The sequence below is a fragment of the Lissotriton helveticus genome, chromosome 7, assembly GCF_964261635.1.
Source record: "Lissotriton helveticus chromosome 7, aLisHel1.1, whole genome shotgun sequence".
Taxonomy (NCBI): domain Eukaryota; kingdom Metazoa; phylum Chordata; class Amphibia; order Caudata; family Salamandridae; genus Lissotriton; species Lissotriton helveticus.
This window is the reverse complement of record NC_136068.1, coordinates 1,730,515,528-1,730,536,994: the sequence shown is the minus strand read 5'-3', so window position 1 is coordinate 1,730,536,994 and position 21,467 is coordinate 1,730,515,528. Positions and strand designations below refer to the sequence as shown.

Genomic DNA, 21,467 nt, shown 5'->3' with positions numbered 1-21,467 from the left:
GCCGAGATGACCTCGTACGAGCACATGAAGACCGCCCTCCTCACTCGCTACGGACTCACCCCCGAGATGTACCAGCAGCGATTCCGAGACTGCAAAAAAATCCCCGGTACCACGTGGGTGGAGTACGTGAACTATTACAGCAGAGCCTTCGAGGGGTGGACTCGGGGCTGTCAGGTCACCACCTACCAGCAGTTGGTCGACCTCATTCTGTGGGAACATCTATCCAATAACTGCTTCATCGAACTCCGGCAACACCTCCTCGACAGCAAACTGACTGAGCCACGAAAACTCGCTGTCGAGGCGGATAGATGGGCGAGCACCCGAGTCGGCCGGGGTCCGACGGAAGACTCCGGCCGGGGATCTCCGGGAAACCACCGACCCCGAGGCGGCAGAGTAGGCCAGAGCCGGGGACGAGACGCCCCCCAGGGGTCATCCCCTGCCTCCACGTCGCCACCCTGGGGCCAGAGAGGGGGCCCCCCAGCCAGACCAGGGCCCCGGCCGAACGTTACATGCCACAGATGCCAGCGACAGGGTCATTACGCAAATGACCCCCTCTGCCCGATGAATCAGCGACCCGGCACCACCGGGCCCCCAGCCCGCCAGATAATGGCCGCGGCCCTGGGTGAAGAAGGTAGTGAGGAAGAGGACAACGGCCCCGAGCAGGCCGAGTGGGAGCCCGCCGCCATGACCTTAGCCTGCCTGGGGACTCACGACCTAATCCCCCGATGCCCGATCCCCGGCAACACCCAGAAGTACCGCCAGTGGGTCACCATCAATGGTCGCCGAACCGAAGCCCTCCGTGACACTGGAGCCAGAGTAACAGCAGTCCGCTGCCATTTGGTGACCTCCGAACAGATCCTTCCTAACGTCCTGTGCCCAGTCCGGTCCGCAGATAACTCAGAGACTTTGTGCCAGATGGCCCGCATCCCCTTCGAGTGGGGGGGTGTCGGGCATGCTAAAAGTGACTGTCCGCGACGATGCCCCCGTGGACTGCCTCCTTGGGAACGACCTGGAAAGTTCCCCCTGGGCAGGTGTCGAAAGAAGAGAGCACCTAGGGATGCTAGGCCTTCCCGAGTGGGTCTGCGCGACCACCCATTCCATGTCCGCCCGAGCCTCCACCCCAGCGGGGGAAGCTTCGACTGAAGAGCCGGAGTGGCCCGCACCGCCGCCACCCGTCATCCCCGAGGACCCTGGCCTGGAACACGGCTCCCAAGAGCCCGACCAAGAAAATCTCCCCGAACTCGCGCAATGGCGCCAAGAAGGGGGTCCCACTCGCGAACAGTTCCGGCAGGAGCAGAAAACCTGCCCCTCCCTTGAGGGGGTCCGACAGCAAGCCGCTACTCAAGCCGCGGGAGACCCCGCGGGGTCCCACTGGGTCTATTGGGACAACGACCTTCTCTACAGTGAACAGAAGATTGCCGAACTAGGGGCCAGCCGGGTGCTGGTCGTGCCCCTCCGATTCAGAGACTTCCTCCTAAACTTAGCACATGATGTGCCCCTCGCCGGGCACCTGGGGCAGGACAAAACTTACAGCCGCCTGGTGACCCATTTCTACTGGCCGAAAATGCGGAACGATGTGCATAACCACTGCAGGACCTGCCCGACCTGTCAAGCCAGCGGAAAGAGCGGGGGGAAGGTGAAGGCCCCGCTCCAACCTTTTCCCGTGGTCACCACCCTCTTCGAGCGAGTGGGGATCGACATCGTAGGGCCCCTGGATCCTCGCACCTCGCAGGGGCACCGCTTCATCCTCGTCCTGGTGGATCATGCTACCCGCTATCCCGAGGCCATCCCCCTCCGAACCATCACGGCCCTCGTGGTGGGCCGAGCCCTCATGAGCATCTTCTCCCGAGTCGGCTTCCCTCGGGAAGTCGTGAGTGATCGGGGCTCCAACTTTATCTCGAAGCATATGCGGTCCCTCTGGCAGCAGTGCGGGGTCGCCTATAAGTTCACCACTCCGTATCATCCCCAAGGAAATGGGCTAGTCGAACGATTCAACAGGACACTGAAGGGGATGATCAAGGGCCTAGAGGAGCCCCTCCGGCGCAAATGGGATGTCCTACTGCCTTGCCTCCTGTTCGCCTACCGAGAGGTACCCCAGAAGTCCCTGGGGTTCAGCCCTTTCGAACTCTTGTACGGGCACCCGCTCCGAGGCCCCCTCAGCCTGGTCAAGGAAGGCTGGGAGACGGCAGTCCGAGATGCCCCTCCGGATGTCTACCGGTACCTCCTGACCCTACGCAATCAGACTCGGAAGTTTCGGGAACTTGCCGAGGCCAACCTGGAGGCTAGTCAGGAGGAGATGAAACGCTGGTATGACCAGAACGCCTCGTCCATCGAATTCGAGCCGGGCCAGCAGGTCTGGGTCATGTCCCCGGTCGAACCTTGTGCCCTCCAGGACAAGTGGACGGGGCCCATCAAGGTGGTGGAGCGCAAGAGCCCCGTCACCTACTTAGTGGACATGGAATCCCCCAGGAACCCCCTCCGGGTTCTCCACGCTAACCGACTCAAGCCACACTTTGCACGCACTGAACTAAGTCTGCTGCTGGCGACCGATGACGGAGCGGAAGACGACTCCGACCCACTACCAGACCTCCTCAGCACCTCCGAGAAAGACGGCTCCTTCGAAGGGGTCCGGCTCTCCTCTACCCTGACCCCAGAGCAGCAACAAGACTGCCGGAAGCTGCTGGGGCAGTTTGCGGATCTGTTTTCCCTCCCTCCGGGGGTCACCCGGTGGTGTGTCCACGTAGTGGACACCGGAGACAGCCCGCCCGTGAAACACCGAGCTTTTCGAGTACCCGACCGGGTTCGGGCCTGCATCCAAACAGAAGTGGCCAAGATGTTAGCTCTGGGGGTAGTCGAACCCTCCAACAGTCCCTGGGCCAGTCCCGTTGTCCTGGTCCCGAAAACCACCGCCCCCGGGACAGCTCCGGAGCTCCGGTTTTGTGTTGATTACCGGGGGCTGAATGCAGTCACCAGAACCGATGCCCATCCTATCCCCAGGGCAGATGAACTAATCGATCGCTTAGGAGCTGCCAAATTCCTCAGCACCTTCGATCTCACGGCGGGGTATTGGCAGATCGGCCTCACCCCGGGTGCACAAGAACGATCAGCCTTCTCGACCCCCGATGGCCACTATCACTTCAAGGTGATGCCCTTCGGCATGAAGAACGCACCAGCAACTTTCCAGAGACTCGTGAACCAGGTGCTGGCCGGACTAGAGGAGTACAGCGCTGCCTATCTCGATGACATTGCTGTGTACAGCCTTCACTGGGGTGAGCACCTGACCCACCTCTGGACGGTCCTGACGGCCCTTTGGCCGGCCGGACTCACCATCAAAGCCAGTAAGTGCCAGATAGGCCAAGGGACTGTGACCTATCTGGGACACCAAGTGGGGAGCGGCCACGTGGCTCCCCTCCAACCAAAGATCTACTCCATCCGGGACTGGGAGCCCCCAGTCACCCAGACCGCCGTCCGAGCCTTCCTGGGGCTCACTGGATATTATCGGCGGTTTATAAAAGACTACGGGAGCATTGTGGTGCCCCTGACCGAACTGACCTCCAAGAAGCTACCAAAGAGGGTGCACTGGACCCCTGCGTGCCAAACGGCCTTTGAGACTCTAAAGACTGCCATGTGCACCGCCCCTGTGCTCCGGGCCCCCGACTACAGCAGAGAGTTTGTAGTCCAGACCGACGCCTCGGAGCACGGCATCGGGGCGGTCCTGTCCCAAGTCAACCCCGAAGGCATCGACCAACCTGTGGCCTTCATCAGCCGACGCCTGCTGGCGAGAGAGCAACGCTGGAGCACCATCGAGAGGGAAGCCTTCGCCGTGGTGTGGGCCCTCAAGAAGCTCCAGCCCTACCTCTTCGGCACCCACTTCCGGGTCCAGACTGACCACCAGCCCCTGCGTTGGTTGATGCAGATGCGGGGAGAAAACCCGAAGCTGCTGCGCTGGTCCATCTCGCTGCAGGGAATGGATTTCACCGTGGAGCATCGCCCTGGCAACGACCACGCCAATGCTGACGGCCTGTCCAGATTCTTCCGCCTTGGCGAGGAGAATCCCCAAGAAGATGGGTGACTCTCCCCTGCCTTCAGCTGGTGGGGACGCGTGTTGGACCCGGCCTCATGGCATGGTCCTACCCCTCCCGCATGGCGGGCCCAGGACGATATCCGCCCTCCACCAGACCTCGGGCGGCCCCTTCGGCCCGATCCTGCACGCCCCAACCCCACAGGGCCGGCTACCATCCCGGTCCACCAGCGCAGGCCTGACCCCAGCGTAGGCCCATCACGACCTCAGCACGAGGCCGTGCCCGACTCCATCTTGGACCCGCCACGTCACAACCACGTGGCCTCGGCCCCAGCCCAGGCCCCAGCGAAGCCCCGACATCGAGGCACCAAGATCCACCCAGGTGGTCGAGTAGCCACTCGACAGATCCCGGAGTTAGGGGAGTTTCGATGGGCCTCCAGCCGTCCCCAGACGCCTGGTATCGATCGCCCTCCGGCCTCCCTGGGCGCTGGCTCCACCCCCCTGCTGGGTGTCTAGACACCATCATCCCGGCCCCTCTGACCCCCAGGCGCGAGGGTCCGGACTTCAAAGACCTCCAGACCTATATTTGGGGCAACCCTGGATTAAGACTTCAGTTGGATCCTGGACTGGAAGCCCTGCTGACGCTGTCACGGCCGACACCAGACGAACTCGTCCGTAACCCGCTGAACCTTCCGAGAGCCTGCTGGCCCTGCCGCGGCCTATCTTGCTGAACCATCTGAGAGCCTGCTGGCGCTGCCGCCGCCTACCTTGCTGAACCTTCCGAGAGCCTGCTGGCGCTGCCGCGGCCTATCGTGCTGAACCATCTGAGAGCCTGCTGGCGCTGCCGCGGCCTACCTTGCTGAACCTGCCGAGAGCCTGCTGGCGCTGCCGCGGCCTATCCTGTCGAACCGTCTGAGAGCCTGCTGGCGCTGCCGCGGCCTACTTCGCTGAACCACCTTGCAAGCCTACTGGCGCTGACGCGGCTCGAACATCTCGGAACCCCCCAGCTCGAGGATTGAGAGCTGTGCGTAGGGTATCCCTTCCTCCGCCCAGAGTAAGACTGTCCCGCTACCTTACCCCCCTTTAAGAGACTTTCCAGATCCCTCGATCTGCTTGTACATACTGCCAAGAACCAGCAACCGTTTATTCCCTATAAAAGCTTGAGAACTTAACTTCTTGTGTGGTGTCCATCTGTAGTGTTGTGATTACTCTGCTGTACGATCCTAGGAGAGGACCCTCATTCAGGAGGCCTCTCAGTAACCGCTCGGCTACTCCTCGACGGAGAGGTGGACCTAGGGGTGGTCAGTCAGACATCTTCTGCCTCCCCCGGGGACGCCTTTCTAATACTGATTACATCACTTAAGCTTCAAAATCAATCCAATGGACATCAATAAAACAAGGGACTGAATTAAAAACCTTTTGCCTGGTACACAAGGCTTTCCACAGGACAGCCTGGGATTACTATTGTAAACTATCACACCTTACTGCCCAAGCAGACGCCTATGATCTACCTTTAAATACAATTGACCAAAAACCCCACTGAAAGGTTCTGGCAGATCACTTTGTGCTTAAGACTCCTCCTACTGGAGCTCTGCTCCATTGCTCGTTCGCATTGGGAAAAACCAAATAACTCTAGAGCCACCTCTTAAGCATACGTTCAGTATTTAATAACTTTTTAATTCTGCCTGTAGCATCTCCTCCACCTTTTTCAATGTAACTACTGCTCTGATTTCTGCCATGATCTTCTGAGTGGGTTATACAAACAATAACAAAGAAACTCCATAGGCAATGTGTAAAACACAAGTGTTATTACATACATTGTCAGTGGTAGTCTCTCATCTTCTAGTGAAAGAATTTTACCTCTGTTTATGTTGTATTTCCAATCATCTGTTACATACTGTGAGACTGATGTAGAGTACCTATCCAGCCAGAGTGTTACTTGTGCTGTTAGGTAGCTTCTGTTAGTTATCTACTCCGATTGTTGTGCTGGTGAGTAAACATGACTAAATATCCTCATGTTGGCTAAAGCTTTGGAATTCTCTGTACATTCGCTGACATTATTTCACTGACAGCATGGGCTATTGGAGGTGACATCACTTGTTATATTATGTTATGTTATGTTAACGGAGGTTTGTATACCGCATAATCACCGGCAGGTCTCTAAGCGCTTTTGAGAGAGTGGCCAGCATCCACCAGCGGCCTAAACAAGCACTTGGCGAAAGTTTTAGGCTGTATTTAGAGCTTCCCTCTGCCATGCTGTCTGGATGCTGTCTCTTGCTTGGCTGCACACAACAAATAAGGACTGCACCCATGAATTCTTTCTGAGCCAAGTGGCTAATCGAGCTAATAATATCATACAACTTGACAGCACCGGATGTTACAGCGCTGTAGCGTCCTCCCTGATTACATCCATTCTTGTGAGAATTTGTATCAACCTTCGCACAGCTATATATCCCCTGCTGAGCAGACACTCAGATTTAATAATAAGTATGATAAGTATGCAGCTACTTCACAGTAAACAAGGGCAGTGTATGTCAAAGTCCATTAGAACCGGGCCATGTCTAACTTACAAGTGAAAACAAGGCTATGAATTGTTGATAGAGTATTTACTGAGATGTAACCCTGAAGAAGGCTTCGCCGAACGGGCGTCCTTTAAATACACCGCCAATTTTCTCAATTTACACTGTATTGTATCATGTATAAAACAAGAAATCAGATGTGTTCCTGAGACAATTATATGTCCATAATTTAAATTCTAATCATTTTGAAATAACAAATGCACCTTTCATTTGTATTGCATATCTATGGATGAAAAGATTTTCTCTGACTGCATCAGCAATATAGTTTTGGTAATTGTGAAGTTTTGATAACTGCAAATGAATAGTTGTCATCCCTAATCAATTTTATGTATATATTTTTAAAGAAATAATCATAAAAAAACAGAAAAAATATGTTTCTATATAATAAACTATATAAAAAGTTGAAAGTACCTGTGCATGTTTATATACAGAACGTTTGTTACATGTTGCCTTTTGCCCTTTGTAGCACATAGTTTTATTGCTTCATCTAGGCTCATTGCTCCCAATTTTTTAGAGCTTCTCTAAACAGTAGGGTCTTGAGTTGCTTCCTGAATGGGAGGCGAGCCGAATCCTTACGGAGGCTCTCAGGTAGTTGATTCCTAAGTTGAGGGATCAGGACAGAGAAGGCTCTGCCGCCTTTGGATGCGGTTTTGCCCCACGGGCAGACCAGCAGACCTGCCTCGGGCGACCGCAGTGTACGTCCTTGCACATAGTTTCCTAGGCCCTCCTTAATATACCCTGGGGCCTGGCCATAAATGGCTTTGTGAGCAATACAGACGCCCTTGAACTTTTCTCTCTGTTTGATGGGGAGCCAAAGCAGCTTGCACCGCAGAGGAGTGCCTCTACGGAGGGAGCCTAAAAATCAGCCTGGTGGCGTCATTAATGGTCATCTGGAGCTTGCTAATAAGTTTCTCGGGGAGGCCAATGTAAAGAGCGTTGCCATAGTCCAGTCTGGACACAATCCTGGCCGACACAATCATATTTAATGTGGTAAATTAGAGGAGGGGGGCCAGTTTCCGCAACTGTCTCATTAAGCCTGTACAGTTGCCAACCACGGTGGTGACTTGATTAGTCATGGATAGATTGGCATCAATCTTGATGCCCAGACTTTTTACAACAGGAACTGGCGTGGGGGATGCCCAGTTCTTCTGGCCAGAAACGATCATTCCAGGGGCTGCTTTTTAAGCAGATGACAAGGACCTCAGTGTTATCGGGGTTAACTTTTAGCGAATTGGCTGTCATCCGATTCAGGGTATGTCTGAAGATGTTTTGCACATGAGTGATGGCTTGCGGGGAGTTGTCAATCTGTAGAATAAGTTGGGTGTCATCTGCGTAGTCGAAGACTTGGCAGTTCATGCAGGCCAAGGCTGCCACCAATGGCTGGAGATAGATGTTGAACAAGAGTGGGGGCAGTACAGAGCCCTGGGGACGCTGCAGGTGAGAGCACCAATATCCGACTCCTGCTAACCCACTTGGACCCTTTTGGACTGCCCTGACAGGAAGGACTCGAGCCACTGGAAAGCGAGCCTGCGGATGCCCATGTCGGAAATCCGAGCCAGGAGCTGTGCATGATTGACCATATCGAACGCAACTGAGAGGTCTAACAATACCAGGGTGCACGATTTTTTGTTATCGGCCATAACTCTGAGCTCGTCGAGCACAGACACCTTCACCAATTCAGTGCTGTGGTGGGCCCTAGACCCAGCCTGCCGCGGCTTGAGTAAATGATGTTCCTCCATGGAAGATGAATGAGTTTTTAGGGCATGTTGCTCCACCACCATCGCCAAGAAGGGGAGCTGGGAGATTGGCCTTTAGCTTTTAAGGTTAGTCACATCCGCCCCTGGTTTCTTCAGCAGAGGGATAACCCTGGCTTCGTCCAGCAAGGGTGGCAAGTAGCGTGTCTCAAAGGAATGGTTAAGTAGTGCCAGAATCTCCCTTTCTAGCCCAGCGAGGGCTCTCCAGAAAAACCTTGGAGGACAGGGGTCTGCTGGGGAACCTGATTTGACGCAGTTCATCAGCAGTACCAGGGATGCTGCATCTAACTTGGGGAAAGAGGTGAGTTCCTTGCCAGGGGTAAGGGGGCCTAGGTTTTGGACCAAAGGGTGCTGATTGGTTGGAGTATTGTCAATCTCAGCTAAAATATCCTTGAATTTCTGTAGGAAGAAGGCCTGAAATATGTTACAATCTGCCGGCTAGAGTGCTGATTTCTGTTCTGACTTCTTTTAAAGTTCTAAACATTTCTTTCTGTTTGTGGGAGGCCTCAGTTATTCTAGCCCCATAATATTCAGCTTTCCTTGTCGTAATTTTTGCCTTCATACCAATTTATATCAAAGGTAGTTATATCCTGAAACATTAGACTGTCTTTTCAACTCTTAAAGCCTTCAGCATGTTAATAAATGCAAATTATTGATAGACACAAATAAAAGATCAGGTGCGTTGGTTAAAGCATTGTGGGTGCAAATCAGTTCACAGATGTTCACTCAGTGTCATAGAATATCTTTAAAGTTCCCCTAAAAGATGTCACTGGTTATTCAGAAAACATACATATGACATTACCTCTGGGTCTTCAGGCTCTCCCTTTTCTTCTGCTACCTCTTCCTCTTCTTCCTCTTCCTCTGCCTCTTCTTCCTCTTCTACTTCCTCCTCCTCCTCTTCCACTTGTTCCTCTTCCTCTGCTTCTTCTTCCTCTTCTACTTCCTCCTCCTCTGCTCCTTCCTCCACTTCTGATTTCTCCTCCTCTTCCAATTGTTCCTCAGCTTGCTCCTCTTCGTCACTCTCTTCCTCCTCTTCCTCACGCTCTTCTTGTGAATTCTGGAACAAAAACAAATGTAGGCTGAGGAATCACAGGCAACAGAAAGTTTCATTTTCCTGTTGTAATGAGGAAATACTGAACAAAATGTCTCTGTGCAAGAGGACATAAAAAAAGAGTGTTAGTCAAATGGAGTAACAGAAAATCAAATGTTAATCCTTTGACCCGCATGGGTTTAAAGTTTTTTTAATCCAAAATTCCAAAGAGTGACAAAAATAGTACATAATTCTTTTCAGTTAGGAAGTGCACAAACCAGAAAATATGTTTGATCTAGTTCATTAAATCCAATTTATTGGTGTATATATTCCACAAGCTAATACAAACATTCATACAAATGACACATGCAATAAAAGTGTTTCTTGTTGTGAATATAGTGAGATAATATTCCCTGTACTAGAGGCATGTGCTACAATTCTGCAATAATAGCACACAGTTTAAGTTGATATGCTTTCATCAATGCTTTGATACACATCAATGCAAGCTTTAAACAGTGAGTAGCAGAGTAAGGCTACCGGAAAGAGCCATAAAATCCACAAGCTAGAAAAATTCTTCTCAATTGCTCCTTGTTGGACTTGGCCGTTTTGGCAGGTTCACCCCTAAACTTTTTGCTTTTAAATAGACCTGGTGTTAGTTGTTTTTGGCATCTGCGCACTTTAACACTATGTCCCAGTGTAAAGTGCGTGCGCAGTCTGAGTGCTTGTGGTGAGATTGGCCTGCCCTCCCATAGGAATGCATGGGGGATATGTGTGTCCATGGTAGTTCCTGATGTGAGAGGAGTACAGGGGAGAGTTTGATAGGTGCGAACTCGTGAGATTAAAAGCTGCGCGACGGTGTGCGCAGATTTAATAGTACTAGTGTAGAAGTGATACTTTTAGAAGTTGGCATGTCTGTGCAGTGAATGTGAATTGACTGTCTGGCTTGTGATTGGCTGGAGCTGGCTGGTGTGCTTGGCTCCAGGAGCCAGGATGGGTCTACCCGGTGGTGAATGAGGAGATCTGCATGTAGATGGGAGGGAGGAGTTGCACCTGGGACCTGAATAGGGCTGTGCCTTCCCTCCACAATGCTGGCTCGACCCACTGTGGTGGGTCTGATGTCTCTAGCCCATCCTGTGAATAGAGAAGAGGAGCTGAGGAAACAAAGTGCTCCTGAACCAGTTGTAACTGGTTCCCTCCTAGCCCTCTGCTGTGTCACAAAGGGAGTGTTGTGTATATAAGAAGGGCCTGTGACCCCATGTAAAGGGTTCTGAGGTGCTCATCCTGACGCTGGGGGGCTGCTGCTGCTGGGCTTCAGGAGGAACCGCCACAAGGGACTGCCTCCCTGCTGGAGGGCCCTGTGTCCAGCCTTGTTCCCCCCCCGGCCTGTGTCTTTAGTTGGAAGAGCGCTTTGCCCTTTATTTCTGGCAAGAGTGCTCCTGGCTGAAAAGCGCTACACCCTCACTGAGGAACACTGTGCTTCGTGGGAGCAGTGCTTGTGTGTTGTCCAGCTTGCCCCTTGACCTGTTGCTGAGTTGGGGTCCCTGGCGCTTGGAGGACACTCCTCTGCGTGGAATGCAGCCCGGAGAGGTTGCCTGGGGATTGCCGCATGTTCTGCTCGATAGCGGGTGCCAACCCCGCGTCTCTGCCTGGTGGAGTCTTATTTGTATACTTAGCGGGTGCCAACCCTGCGTTATAGCCACAATCGCTTTCATTTAGATAACGGGTGCCCACCCCGCAACTTGCCGCCACCAACAGAACCACCGCCACGGCCCGAGCCGCTTTTCAAAAGTTCCCTCTGGGCCGCTATCGGCGCGACCCGGAAGACAGGCGCCGTTGCCTGGTTGGGGGCGGGCCACCCAGAAGTTGAGGAGGCCGCCCAATCACAGCGCGGCCCAAGAGAAGAGCCGGAAACTGACGGGAGCCCACTCCGGGTCCCGGTGCAGAGAAGAAAAGTGAGGTGCGGTGAGGAGGAGGACGGGAGCCCACCCCGCCTCCACAAGACACTGGCAGGAGCCTCGCCGGCTCCCCATTGAAGTCCCGGTCCCAGAAGAGGGACCAGGCGAAGAGGAGTCCTCACCGAGAAGAGCCGGTATGTTATTATTATTATTATTATTATTATTACTGAGTTTTATATAGCGCCTGGTTACCCTTGGGCATCCCCGCGCTTATCCAGAGAGGTAACGCCACCCTACTAGGCACAGAAAATTAGGCAGGAAAGAGATAGGTTTTTAAAAGTTTACGGAAACGTAAAAAACTCGGTTCCGAACGCAAGTAAAAAGGGAGAGAGTTCCACAGGGTGGCCACATTTATGGAGAACCTTCTACCACCAGTTCTTGCCTTCCTTACCCTCAAAACCTGCAATAGGTGTTGATGATCAGAACGGAGGGAACGGAAGGCCTTGTAAGGTTGAACCATATCCCGAAGGATCGGAGGGCCTTTCCCCTGCAAACTTTTGTGGGCCAAACAAAGTGCCTTAAAGCTCACCCTCTCCCTCACAGGGAGCCAGTGTAGCACCTTCAGCGCAGGGCGTGCTGACTGACGCCTGGGAAGGCCTGTCAGGAGCCTGGCGGCCGCATTCTGCACATGCTGCAATTTGGTTAGGGTGGACTCTGGGGCACCCAAAAACAGCGCGTTGCTGAAGTCCAGCCGCGAGATGATAAGCCCCTGGATAAGTAGCCTCCTAGAGGCGACTGGGAGGAGAGGTAAGATCTTCCGAGCTGATCGGAGCAGGCCAAAGCACACGCCTGCGGTCTTTTTAGCGTGCGTCTTAAAGGAAAGGTCCTGTTCCAACCACACCCCCAGGCTCTTGATCTCCTGCTTGGGGGTGGGGGCAGCTCCCAGGCAGCTAGGCCAACTGCCAGGTGGTAAAGAGGGAGGGGAATTCCCCAGTAACATCAGCTCAGTCTTGGAGCCGTTAAGCTTGAGTGCTGAGCTACACATCCACGTGAAGATCTTATCCAGACACGTGTGCAGCCGGTCGGGATGGTAAGCCGACTGGGAAAGCCCTACCACCAACTGAGTATCATCAGCATAGCTGATGATCTTAATACCCAGAGGCAGTACCACACTCTCCAGAGGGGCCATGTAAATGTTAAATAAAGTAGGGCTCAACGATGAGCCCTGTGGCACACCGCACTGGAGAGGTACTGAAGATGATTTCTCATGGCCTTCCCATACCTCAAATGTCCGACCCTCCAAAAAAGAAGCAAACCACTTGAGGGCCATCCCCGAGACCCCCACCCCCGACAGCCGTTGGAGAAGCACCTGATGGTCTACGGTGTCGAATGCCGCACTGGGGTCCAGGAGGATCACTGCCACCGATCCCCCTGAATCCAAAATGCTCCTGGCATTCTCCACGACTGCCAACAGGGCAGTATCAGTCCCCTGACCGGGGCGGAAGCCTGTTTGGGAGTCACCCAAAAGAGAGTTGGACTCCAGGAAGCCCGATAAGCACCCATTCACCAACTTCTCCGCCACCTTACTAAGGCCGGGGAGTAGGGAAATGGGTCTAAAGTTGGCAAGATCGGCTGGGTCCAGGTTAGGCTTCTTCAGGAGTGCCTTAACGACCGCTCCTTTCCAACTAGGGGGCACCACTCCTTGGGTGAGTGACAGGTTTATAAGGTCCGTCACTGGACCGCCGATGATGGGGGCTACCTGCTTCAGGTACTTCATGGGTGCAGGATCTTTCGGAGAGCCGCTTTTCATGGCCGTCAAAACTGTGAGGACTTCTTCCACTGTGACGGGACCAAGAGAGGCCAGCTCCGCTGATTGCACCCTGGATTGAAGTCCCGAATTACCATCCAAGGGTACCTCCTCGGATAACCTAGGAAGAGATGCCAAGATGTTGTCTATTTTGGTTTTAAAGAAGGAGGCAAGTTCTGAGCATTTCTCACGTGGGTCCTCGTGAATGACCTGAGGTTCGGGGGTTTTCAGAAGTTCTTTAATGACCCTAAATGATTCCTTCGAGGAGTTGGCCGCAGAGCCTATTCTCTCCTCAAAGAACCCTGATTTAGCTGCCCGAATAGCGACTTTATAGGTACTAAGAGCCGCCCGATATTGTTTCCGGCTCGTTTCACTCCAGTCTTTCCGCCAGGTCCGCTCCAGCCTCTTGCAGCCCTTCCTTAATGTCCTCAGCTCAGTTGTATACCAGGGCGCAGATCCCACTCTCTTACCCCTAGAAAGTTGTTTCTTTTTGGGGAGGAGAGTGTCCAGCGAATTGGTGAGCCAGATGTTTAAATTCTCATCCGCAACTAGCGGGTTGGTACCAAGGGGAGGCCGAGACGCCTCCAGATGTAACGCCCAGGTGTCGACTGGAAGCCTAGACCAGGCTCTTTCTACGGTGTATACCCTCGGGGCTGGTGCGACAGGAGCATCGAACTGCCACTGGGCAGGCACCATGAAGTGGTCTGTCCATGGCAGAGCCAGCGCTGGCAAGGCTTTAAGGCAGACCGAATTAGAAAATATGGGGTCCAACAGGTGGCCCTTCCCATGAGTTGCGCCCGAATTAGCCAGGTTGATCCCCAAAGCTTTGAGATCGCCTTGCAACTCTACACCCAGCGAGTTCGAGGGGTCATCAAGATGAATATTGAGATCCCCTAAGGCTAGAAAATTCCCCGTGGAGGAGGCAAGAAGAGCTGCAGTTTCTACAAAGGAATTGGGAAAGTTCCCCAGCGTTCCAGGTGGACGGTAGATCAAAAGTCCCGTCATGGATTCCGTAGGTGACACACGAAGAGAGAACTGACAACTCTCACAGTCGCTCACTCCTCCATCCTGAGCTTTACAAACTAGCGAGTCCCTATAAAGGATGCCAATTCCGCCACCCCGCCCCACAGGCCTGTCCAGATGAAACAGGAGAAAACCTGGGGGGAGAGCTCTGACCATGTCGGGTCCCGAACAGGAGGAGATCCAAGTCTCCGTTAAAAACAACACATCTAGCCAGCTGGGGGAAATAAAAACAAGGCACATGCCGGTGCCAATGGGAGCGAGAGGTGCCTGAGCGGCACCGCTGTTGCGGGCCACTCCAACCCAGGGCACAGCTGTCTGTTTGTAGGGCCTGTGCGTGGCTCCAATGTTGTGGGGCATCCTGAGCGGACCCGCTGTTGCGGGCCGCTCCACCATTTGGCCACCCTTATTTAAAGGGCCAGAGGGGCCCGTGGTCTTCTCCCCGTAGGGCACCAGTGAAGGTACCAGGGTTGTTTTCCTGAGCGGTTCCGCAAGCTAGAGGGCCACTCCAACGGGGCCACAGTTGTTTAAAGGCCCATGTTTGCCCCAGCACCTACAGAGCCTGAGTGGCTGCACCAGGGCATTTATTGACAGCGCCAGTACACTCCACAGTACTTGGGGGCCAGTTTCTCCCCCTAATTGGCGCACGCTTATTCCAGAAGCTAGAGTGCTCCAAGGGGACATGTTCTTTGGGATTACATAGCTGCCCAGCAATTAGTGGGAAGCGGCCACGTTTAGGCTAAACTCTTGCGCACCTTTGCTGTCGCTGCTTTGTGCAGCTAGCCCTGACTGTTGGACAGAGGGCGTTTGAGCCCCACGGAAGGCCAGTTGGCCTGGGGTCAGTACCTACTGTGATCTTGCGCAGGGTGATGGTATACTGTGTTTGTGATGGTGATTACCTAATGCCAAATGTGATTTATGCGTAATGTGCAATGCCTTTATGCCAGTTTACCTAATGCCAAATGTGATTGATGCGTAATGTGCAATGCCTTTATGCCTGTGATACATCTAAATGTGTTTTTATGCTTAGGAGGTTGTTCGGCCTAGTATTGTTATGTTAGTCAGTTTATGTGTCCCTGCGTGATCTATCCCTATGGTGATTAGTACTGTGTAGTGATTACTGGTTGTCTCCTACACTTGTAATTTTCTGCTACAAATATTCTATTTCTACTAAGTGCTGATTCTGACAGTGGCCCACGTGGCACTGTCATGTGTAAATACTGCCCAGTGCCAGTTGGCACAGTGTATCTGTGTGATTATGATCTAATGTGTTTATGGTAATACAAAGGTTATTTTCATATATAACCTTGTGTGGAGTTCCTTTTGTGGTGTGCCTAGTGTGTTGCTGCTGTATGTGTGTGTTGCGCAAACGCTTTACACATTGCCTCTGGGATAAGCCTGACTGCTCGTGCCAAGCTACCAAGGAGGTGAGCAGGGGTTATCTTTGGTGTGTAACTACCTTGCCCTGACTAGAGTGGTGGTTTCAGCCTGGCTTTGGCGCAAGCATTAGCCAACCAGAAATCCCATTTCTAACACTCCTACAGTAGGGGGTCAAGTTTTTCACATCTTTTTTTCAATTAAGCTGAGCACATTTCTTCACATATATTTGATATGGTGTGAAGGCTGCCGATGATGATAAGTGGAGCACCCGAATGAGAACCGATCAGTAACTCCTTGGAGGGTCTTTCCGTGAGGTGCCTCCTCACCTTTTACAAAAAATTTTGGTGGTGGATGGGAGGGATGGTGGGATGTGACAAACACACACAGTATAGTTCCTGGAGGAGATAAACATGTTTTTTTTTGTAAATAGAGATAGGAGCACCCCGAGTGCACAGCATTGTTGAGCTAGTACCTAAAGTAGTGTCATCATTAAGAGGTGTGTGTGAGGGATGCTCATGATGTTTTATCCCGAGATATAAAGCAAGTTTTTGAAGGAAGAAGGAACAGAGACACAGAAAGAGGCAAGAGAGGTGCAGAAAGAGGGAAGAGGGGTGCAGAAAGATGCACATGTTTTTCAGAAAGAAGTAACAGAGGTACAGAATGAAGCAAGAGAACTGCAGGAAGAAGCAACAGAGGTGCAGAAAGGGGGAACAGGGATGGATAAAGTAGCAACAGGGGTGCAGAAAGAAGCAAGAGATGTGCAGAAAGAAATACAAGAAGTGCAGAAAGAAGTGACAGAGGTGGAGAAAGAGGAAAGAGAGGTGCATAAAGAGGGAAGAAGGATGCAGAAAGAAGCACAAGTGGTGCAGAATGAAGCAACAGAGGGGCAAAAAGAGAACATAGGGGTGCACAAAGAGGCATGAGGGGTGCAGAAAGAAGCAAGAGATGTACTGAAAGAAACAAAAGAAGTGCAGAAAGAAGGAACATAGGTGCAGAGAGAGGCAACAAGGGTGAAGAAATTAGAAGAGATGTGCGGACAGAGGCAAGAGGAGTGAAGAAAAAGAAAGAAAAGTGCCACTTTTTCTAGCTCAATAATGCAGGTCACATGCAAGATCTTCTCTTGGTATTGATCTTTAACGTGTTTCGTGTAGTGAACTTCTTTTGTTTCTAAGAGATAAATGTAACAGGTGTTGGTACTACCATGTTTAACGGAGCTCGGTTATAACCTCAACTAGAAGGAATGTTTATTCAGCCTGGAAAACATTTCAGCAACTGACCTGAAAGTCTTTGCTGATGTCAGCAGCGAGCGTTCAACTTAGCCAGTAGCCGGACTTACAGTGCATCTTTCCCGCATGCAAGAAGAAAATAAAATGAACTAGGAAATCCTGTTAGACTTAATGAAGTTATTTGAATGATGTTATAAAATGCCACATCCGAACTGGGGGCATGAATGAATGAATGAATATTAGATTTATAAAGTGCTCACTTAGCCCAAGGGCATCAAGGCGCTACAGAGGACTAATGCACAGCCGAATAAAGATGATCATACCACAGTTTGTGTAAAAAGCCAGGTTTTCAAGGCGCTGGGAAAAAGAGAGTGAGACACAAGACATGATAACCCATTAGGAAGACAGTTCCACAACCTAGCAGCAGCGGTGGAGAAAGCCCTGCCTCCCCATCTAACCTTTTTGTACCTGGGAACTACCACAAATTCTTGCTGGCAGACCCAAGCTGTTTGGTAGGGACATAGCGCTGAAACATTGCATTAATAGCATCAGGGCCTAAACCATGATAGGCATTATGGGTCAAGCAAAGAGTCTTAAAAAGAATTCTACGATCCAAAGGCAACCAGTGCAACGAAATGAGGGAGGCCGAGACTGAATGGTACTTAGGTAAGTCCATCACCAGCCTTGCTGCCGCATTCTGCACTAACTGAAGGTGACGCACCAGACCCTTATTCATGCCTGTTGGAAATGGGATCCCTGGCTGGCCAGGGCTTTCGCCAAAGTCAGTCAGAGACCACCACCCCCAAGTCAGGGCAAGGAAGTTACACGCCAAGATAACGCCTACTCACCCTCTAGGTAACGTGGCGCGAGCAGCAAGGCTAAACTTGGAGGCGATGTAAGTTAAGTATTTGCGCACGCACCCCAGCAACAACACCCAAAGGCCCACCACAAAGGAAACTCCACACAAGGTTATATAAAAATAGCCTTTGTATTACACCAAAACACATTAGATGAAAACACACACTTTACAATGTGCCAGAGGCACGGGCAGAATTTACAGGGGATATGTACAAGGCAGGGCCACCTGGACCACTGTCAGGAATCAGAAGTAACACTTTCAAAAATAATACTTTGAATATAAATCACTGTAGCACAAAATCACACAACCAGTAATTACTGGTAACCAGGATCTCACTAGCACCACCTGTACTAGGGAGAAAACAACCACCTACACATCACAATACCTGTGGGGGTGGAAGCACATAACACATGATGCAATGCATAACATTCATTCAGAGGTGTAAGGGAGGAAAACACATGATGCATCACAATACATTCAGAGGTGCATAGAAAAGTACAATTGCGCCAAACTCACGTAAGTCACCCTCTGTGACTGTCCCTAGGCCCTCTGGCCTTGTTGGGGCTAGGACGCCCTGTGTCCAGTGTCAGGGTCCTAAACGTAGCAGTTGCCCACAAAGTGCTGGGCAACTGGTGCAATTGAGGTTTGAGCCTTCCAGGGCTCAGGAACAACAAGGGGGCCAATGTGGGAACCTCGCTGGGCTCTCAGAACACTGGTGGGGCGAAAGGAAATGCCCCCTGGAGCCTCCTCTGGGCTCTAAACACACATGGCACCCAAAGAGCCTCCCTGGGCTCTAAACACATGGACTGCCCCTGAGCCTCTCTGGGCTCCTTAACACTGGGGCGCCTTGAGCCTCTCAGGGCTCGTGAAATAATTGTGGGCAATGAGCCTCGCCGGGCTCTCAATGAACAAATGGCCCCCAGGAGCCTCGGGCTCCTAAATCAATATGCCACGTTGGAGTCCCTCACGGGGGACTCGAGAACAGGTAATGCCCTGAGCCTCTCAGGGCTCGTCGCTAAGGTGGCCAGGGGGGGGGGGCCCTCTCGGGGGACCCCAGAACAACTGGAGAGCCACTCGGGGCTCCACACAACAAGAAATGCGGGCAGGGAACCTCTTACGGGGGACCCTGAATCAAAGATACATGTCCCCTGAGCCTCTCAGGCTCTGAACACAAGGGCGCGAGGTCGCGCTGCTGAGGGGGGGGGCGGACACCGACAGCGTGTCCGGGCGCCCCTCCCTTCGCTTCCCTGGCAACACTCACCGGCTCTGGCCTCCAGCGGGGGCGGGAGTCACTGCCGGTCTTCTCCTGCTGCTGGGCTCTCGGCAATCAGGACTCTCCCGCGCTTCACCGGGAAATCCTGGAGGCGGGTCTCTCCCTCTGGGGCCGCACCGGGATTGGGCGGCTGTGCAGCTTTCGGGTCGCCTGTCCCTGTCCCGCCGCAGCCTGCCTGACTTTCGGGTCGCGCTTCAACCAATAGCAGCGCGGCGCTGGGGGTATTGGAGGCGGGACTTCCGGGTCGCCGTAGGCAGAGCGGCGGCCCGGGGGGGGGGGACTTCACGATCCTGGGCAATGCCGGGTGGGCACCGGCTTCTTCAATAAACAAGGCGAGGTGGCACTCGTTATGGCGGCCAGGTCCCTGGCGAGGTGGGCACTCACCAGGGGACTTCAAAAATCGGCCAATCAAGCGGGCACACGCCGGGTGGGCACCGGCTGAAAACAACAGCGCTCCCAAGTGCGAGGGGGTCGCAATAAAGCGCGCTCAGCGCTATAAGCAAAACAAAGCGCTCCCAGGCGCTAGGAAAATCAGGAAGCGCTCACCAGCGCTAGGGACAACAGAGTCCAGCAAAAGTCCTTCCAGGGGGGGGCAGGGGGGCAAGGCTGGGTCCAGAGCCAGCACACTGGGTCTCCAGGCAGGGAGACACCCCAAGTGGCGGTCCTCTGGCCCAGCAGCAGCAGCAACAGCCCCCTCAGGATCCTAGAAGAGAACAACATCTGTGGGGACACAGCCCCATTTTTATACACCATTTCCCTTTGTCTGAGGGTGCAGAGTGGGGGCGGAACCAGTCGCAGCTGGTTCTTGAGTACTCTGTTTACCTCAACCACCCTCTCTATTCACTGGCAGGGCCTGGGTCATTAGACTCTCCACAGGGGGGCGGAGCCAGCATTGTGTGGGGAAAACCCAGCCCATCCAGGACACAGGTACACTCCTCCCACACATTACTCATGCAGATCTCCCACTCACCACCGGGCAGACCCATCCAGACTTCCTGGAGCCTGGCATGCCAGCCAGCTCCAGCCAATCACACGCCAGCACCCTCACAGCACACGTACAGCCATGTCTAGAAATGGCGCTTCCCTACTAGACACATACATGCTGCATACACCGTTGCACAGCATTCACTCACACGAGTTCACACATACCAGACTCAAGCCTGTACACCCCACGCATCAGGAACTACCAGGGACACATACATTCCCCATGCATTCCTATGGGCGGGCAGGCCTAGCTCAGCACATGCACTCAGAGTGCGCACGCATTTTCCACTGGGACACAGTGAAAGTGCGCAGAATCCAAAAATCACCATGGCCAGGTCACCATTTCACGCAAAAAGTCTAGGGGTGAACCTGCCCTAAGGGCCCAAGTCCAACACAACCCCCTTCCAGCCAAAACGCAGGGGAGACCAATCACCACCGTGATGGACTTCCCTGCTTGGGGCGATAGAACACGGACCCGCAACTGCAGGGACACCCTCCTGTTCTACGCCACGGTGAACCCATGGGATTCCTTCTAGAACCACTATCCGGACCAACTGGGCTACCCCACTGGTACTCCCGAGCTGTCCGCGGCCAGGACCAGGCCCTGGGCCACCCAGGTGCCACTGGTCCTTGCCAATTCGCAGAGCGGGGGGTAGTAACCCCTGGCACATAGCGGCCATTTTCCACTCTTCCTGTCTGCAAGACAGGACTAGACTGCCACTGGTTCTCCAGCCTAGGGTCTACAACCTCAGGCGGACCAGGAGTCTCAGGGAAGGCTCTCCTCCCCCTACCTCTTCTTCTAGGGTTCCTCCTCCTCCGGCGAGGGGTACACCTAGAACGCCATTCCAACCCAGGGCTTATCCACTCAGGTTGCACCGGGGTCAGAGGGGGGCTCTCCCACCCTCTGCACCCCCTTCCAGAGGTCTGCCCCCTCCCACCTGGAGAAGTTCCTCTGGAAGAAGAACCGGTCAGGACACTGGTTACAGTCATCCTACCCTTCAGGTCAGGCTGATCCTGAACCTGGCCTTCCAACCTCTGGTCTAAAACCTTCGGTGGAACAATTGCCTGGCACTCCAGGACTTCTGGGGACTTACACTCCATCCCCCTGAGGCTAACAAATGAGACATATGTTGTGTGACTGTCTGTCTGGCGCAGATCTCCCGTCCCCTGTCCACCTGACAGTGCGTGACGATCCCCCAGACCAGAAGTGGTGCCACCCGGGTCACTACACGGGAACCTAGCCCAACTGGGTAGTCCCTGACCCACTGGTCCTTCCACTGGGGAACTCCCCCAATCACTCCTCACTCTGGACTCCTGTACCCTCCCTACCGGAGCGGTACTGCCAGACTCTAGAACCACAGGAGCTCTGGCTACAGACGCTCCAGGTCCTCTACTCACTAGGAGATCTTCCTCAAATGGACTAACAGGACAGCCTAGGTCCCCAACCTGGTGTTCCCTACAGAAACCATCCAAGTCCTGAGGCAGGGCTTCGGGCGTCCGGGGAACCTCGGTCTCCTCCTCACTCCTGCTCCACTGAGCCAGGCAGTGAGCCCCTACACCCTCCTCGCTATCCTGGGACCTAGCTGGGCTACACTGAGCCTCCTCCACCACGCTGGGCTGGAAGATACCTGAACCACTA

At 53.3% G+C, this 21,467-nt stretch overlaps 1 protein-coding gene across 1 annotated transcript in view; it reads right to left on the bottom strand.

Moving 5' to 3' along the window:
- The window catches only part of LOC144769666 (uncharacterized), a 343,935-nt gene that overhangs the window by 73,978 nt on the left and 248,490 nt on the right, over positions 1-21,467 (bottom strand). The window contains exon 20 of the mRNA XM_078653841.1: positions 9,157-9,411. Within this exon, the coding sequence (XP_078509967.1) occupies positions 9,157-9,411 (255 nt within the window). The remainder of the gene's footprint in view (positions 1-9,156; positions 9,412-21,467) is intronic.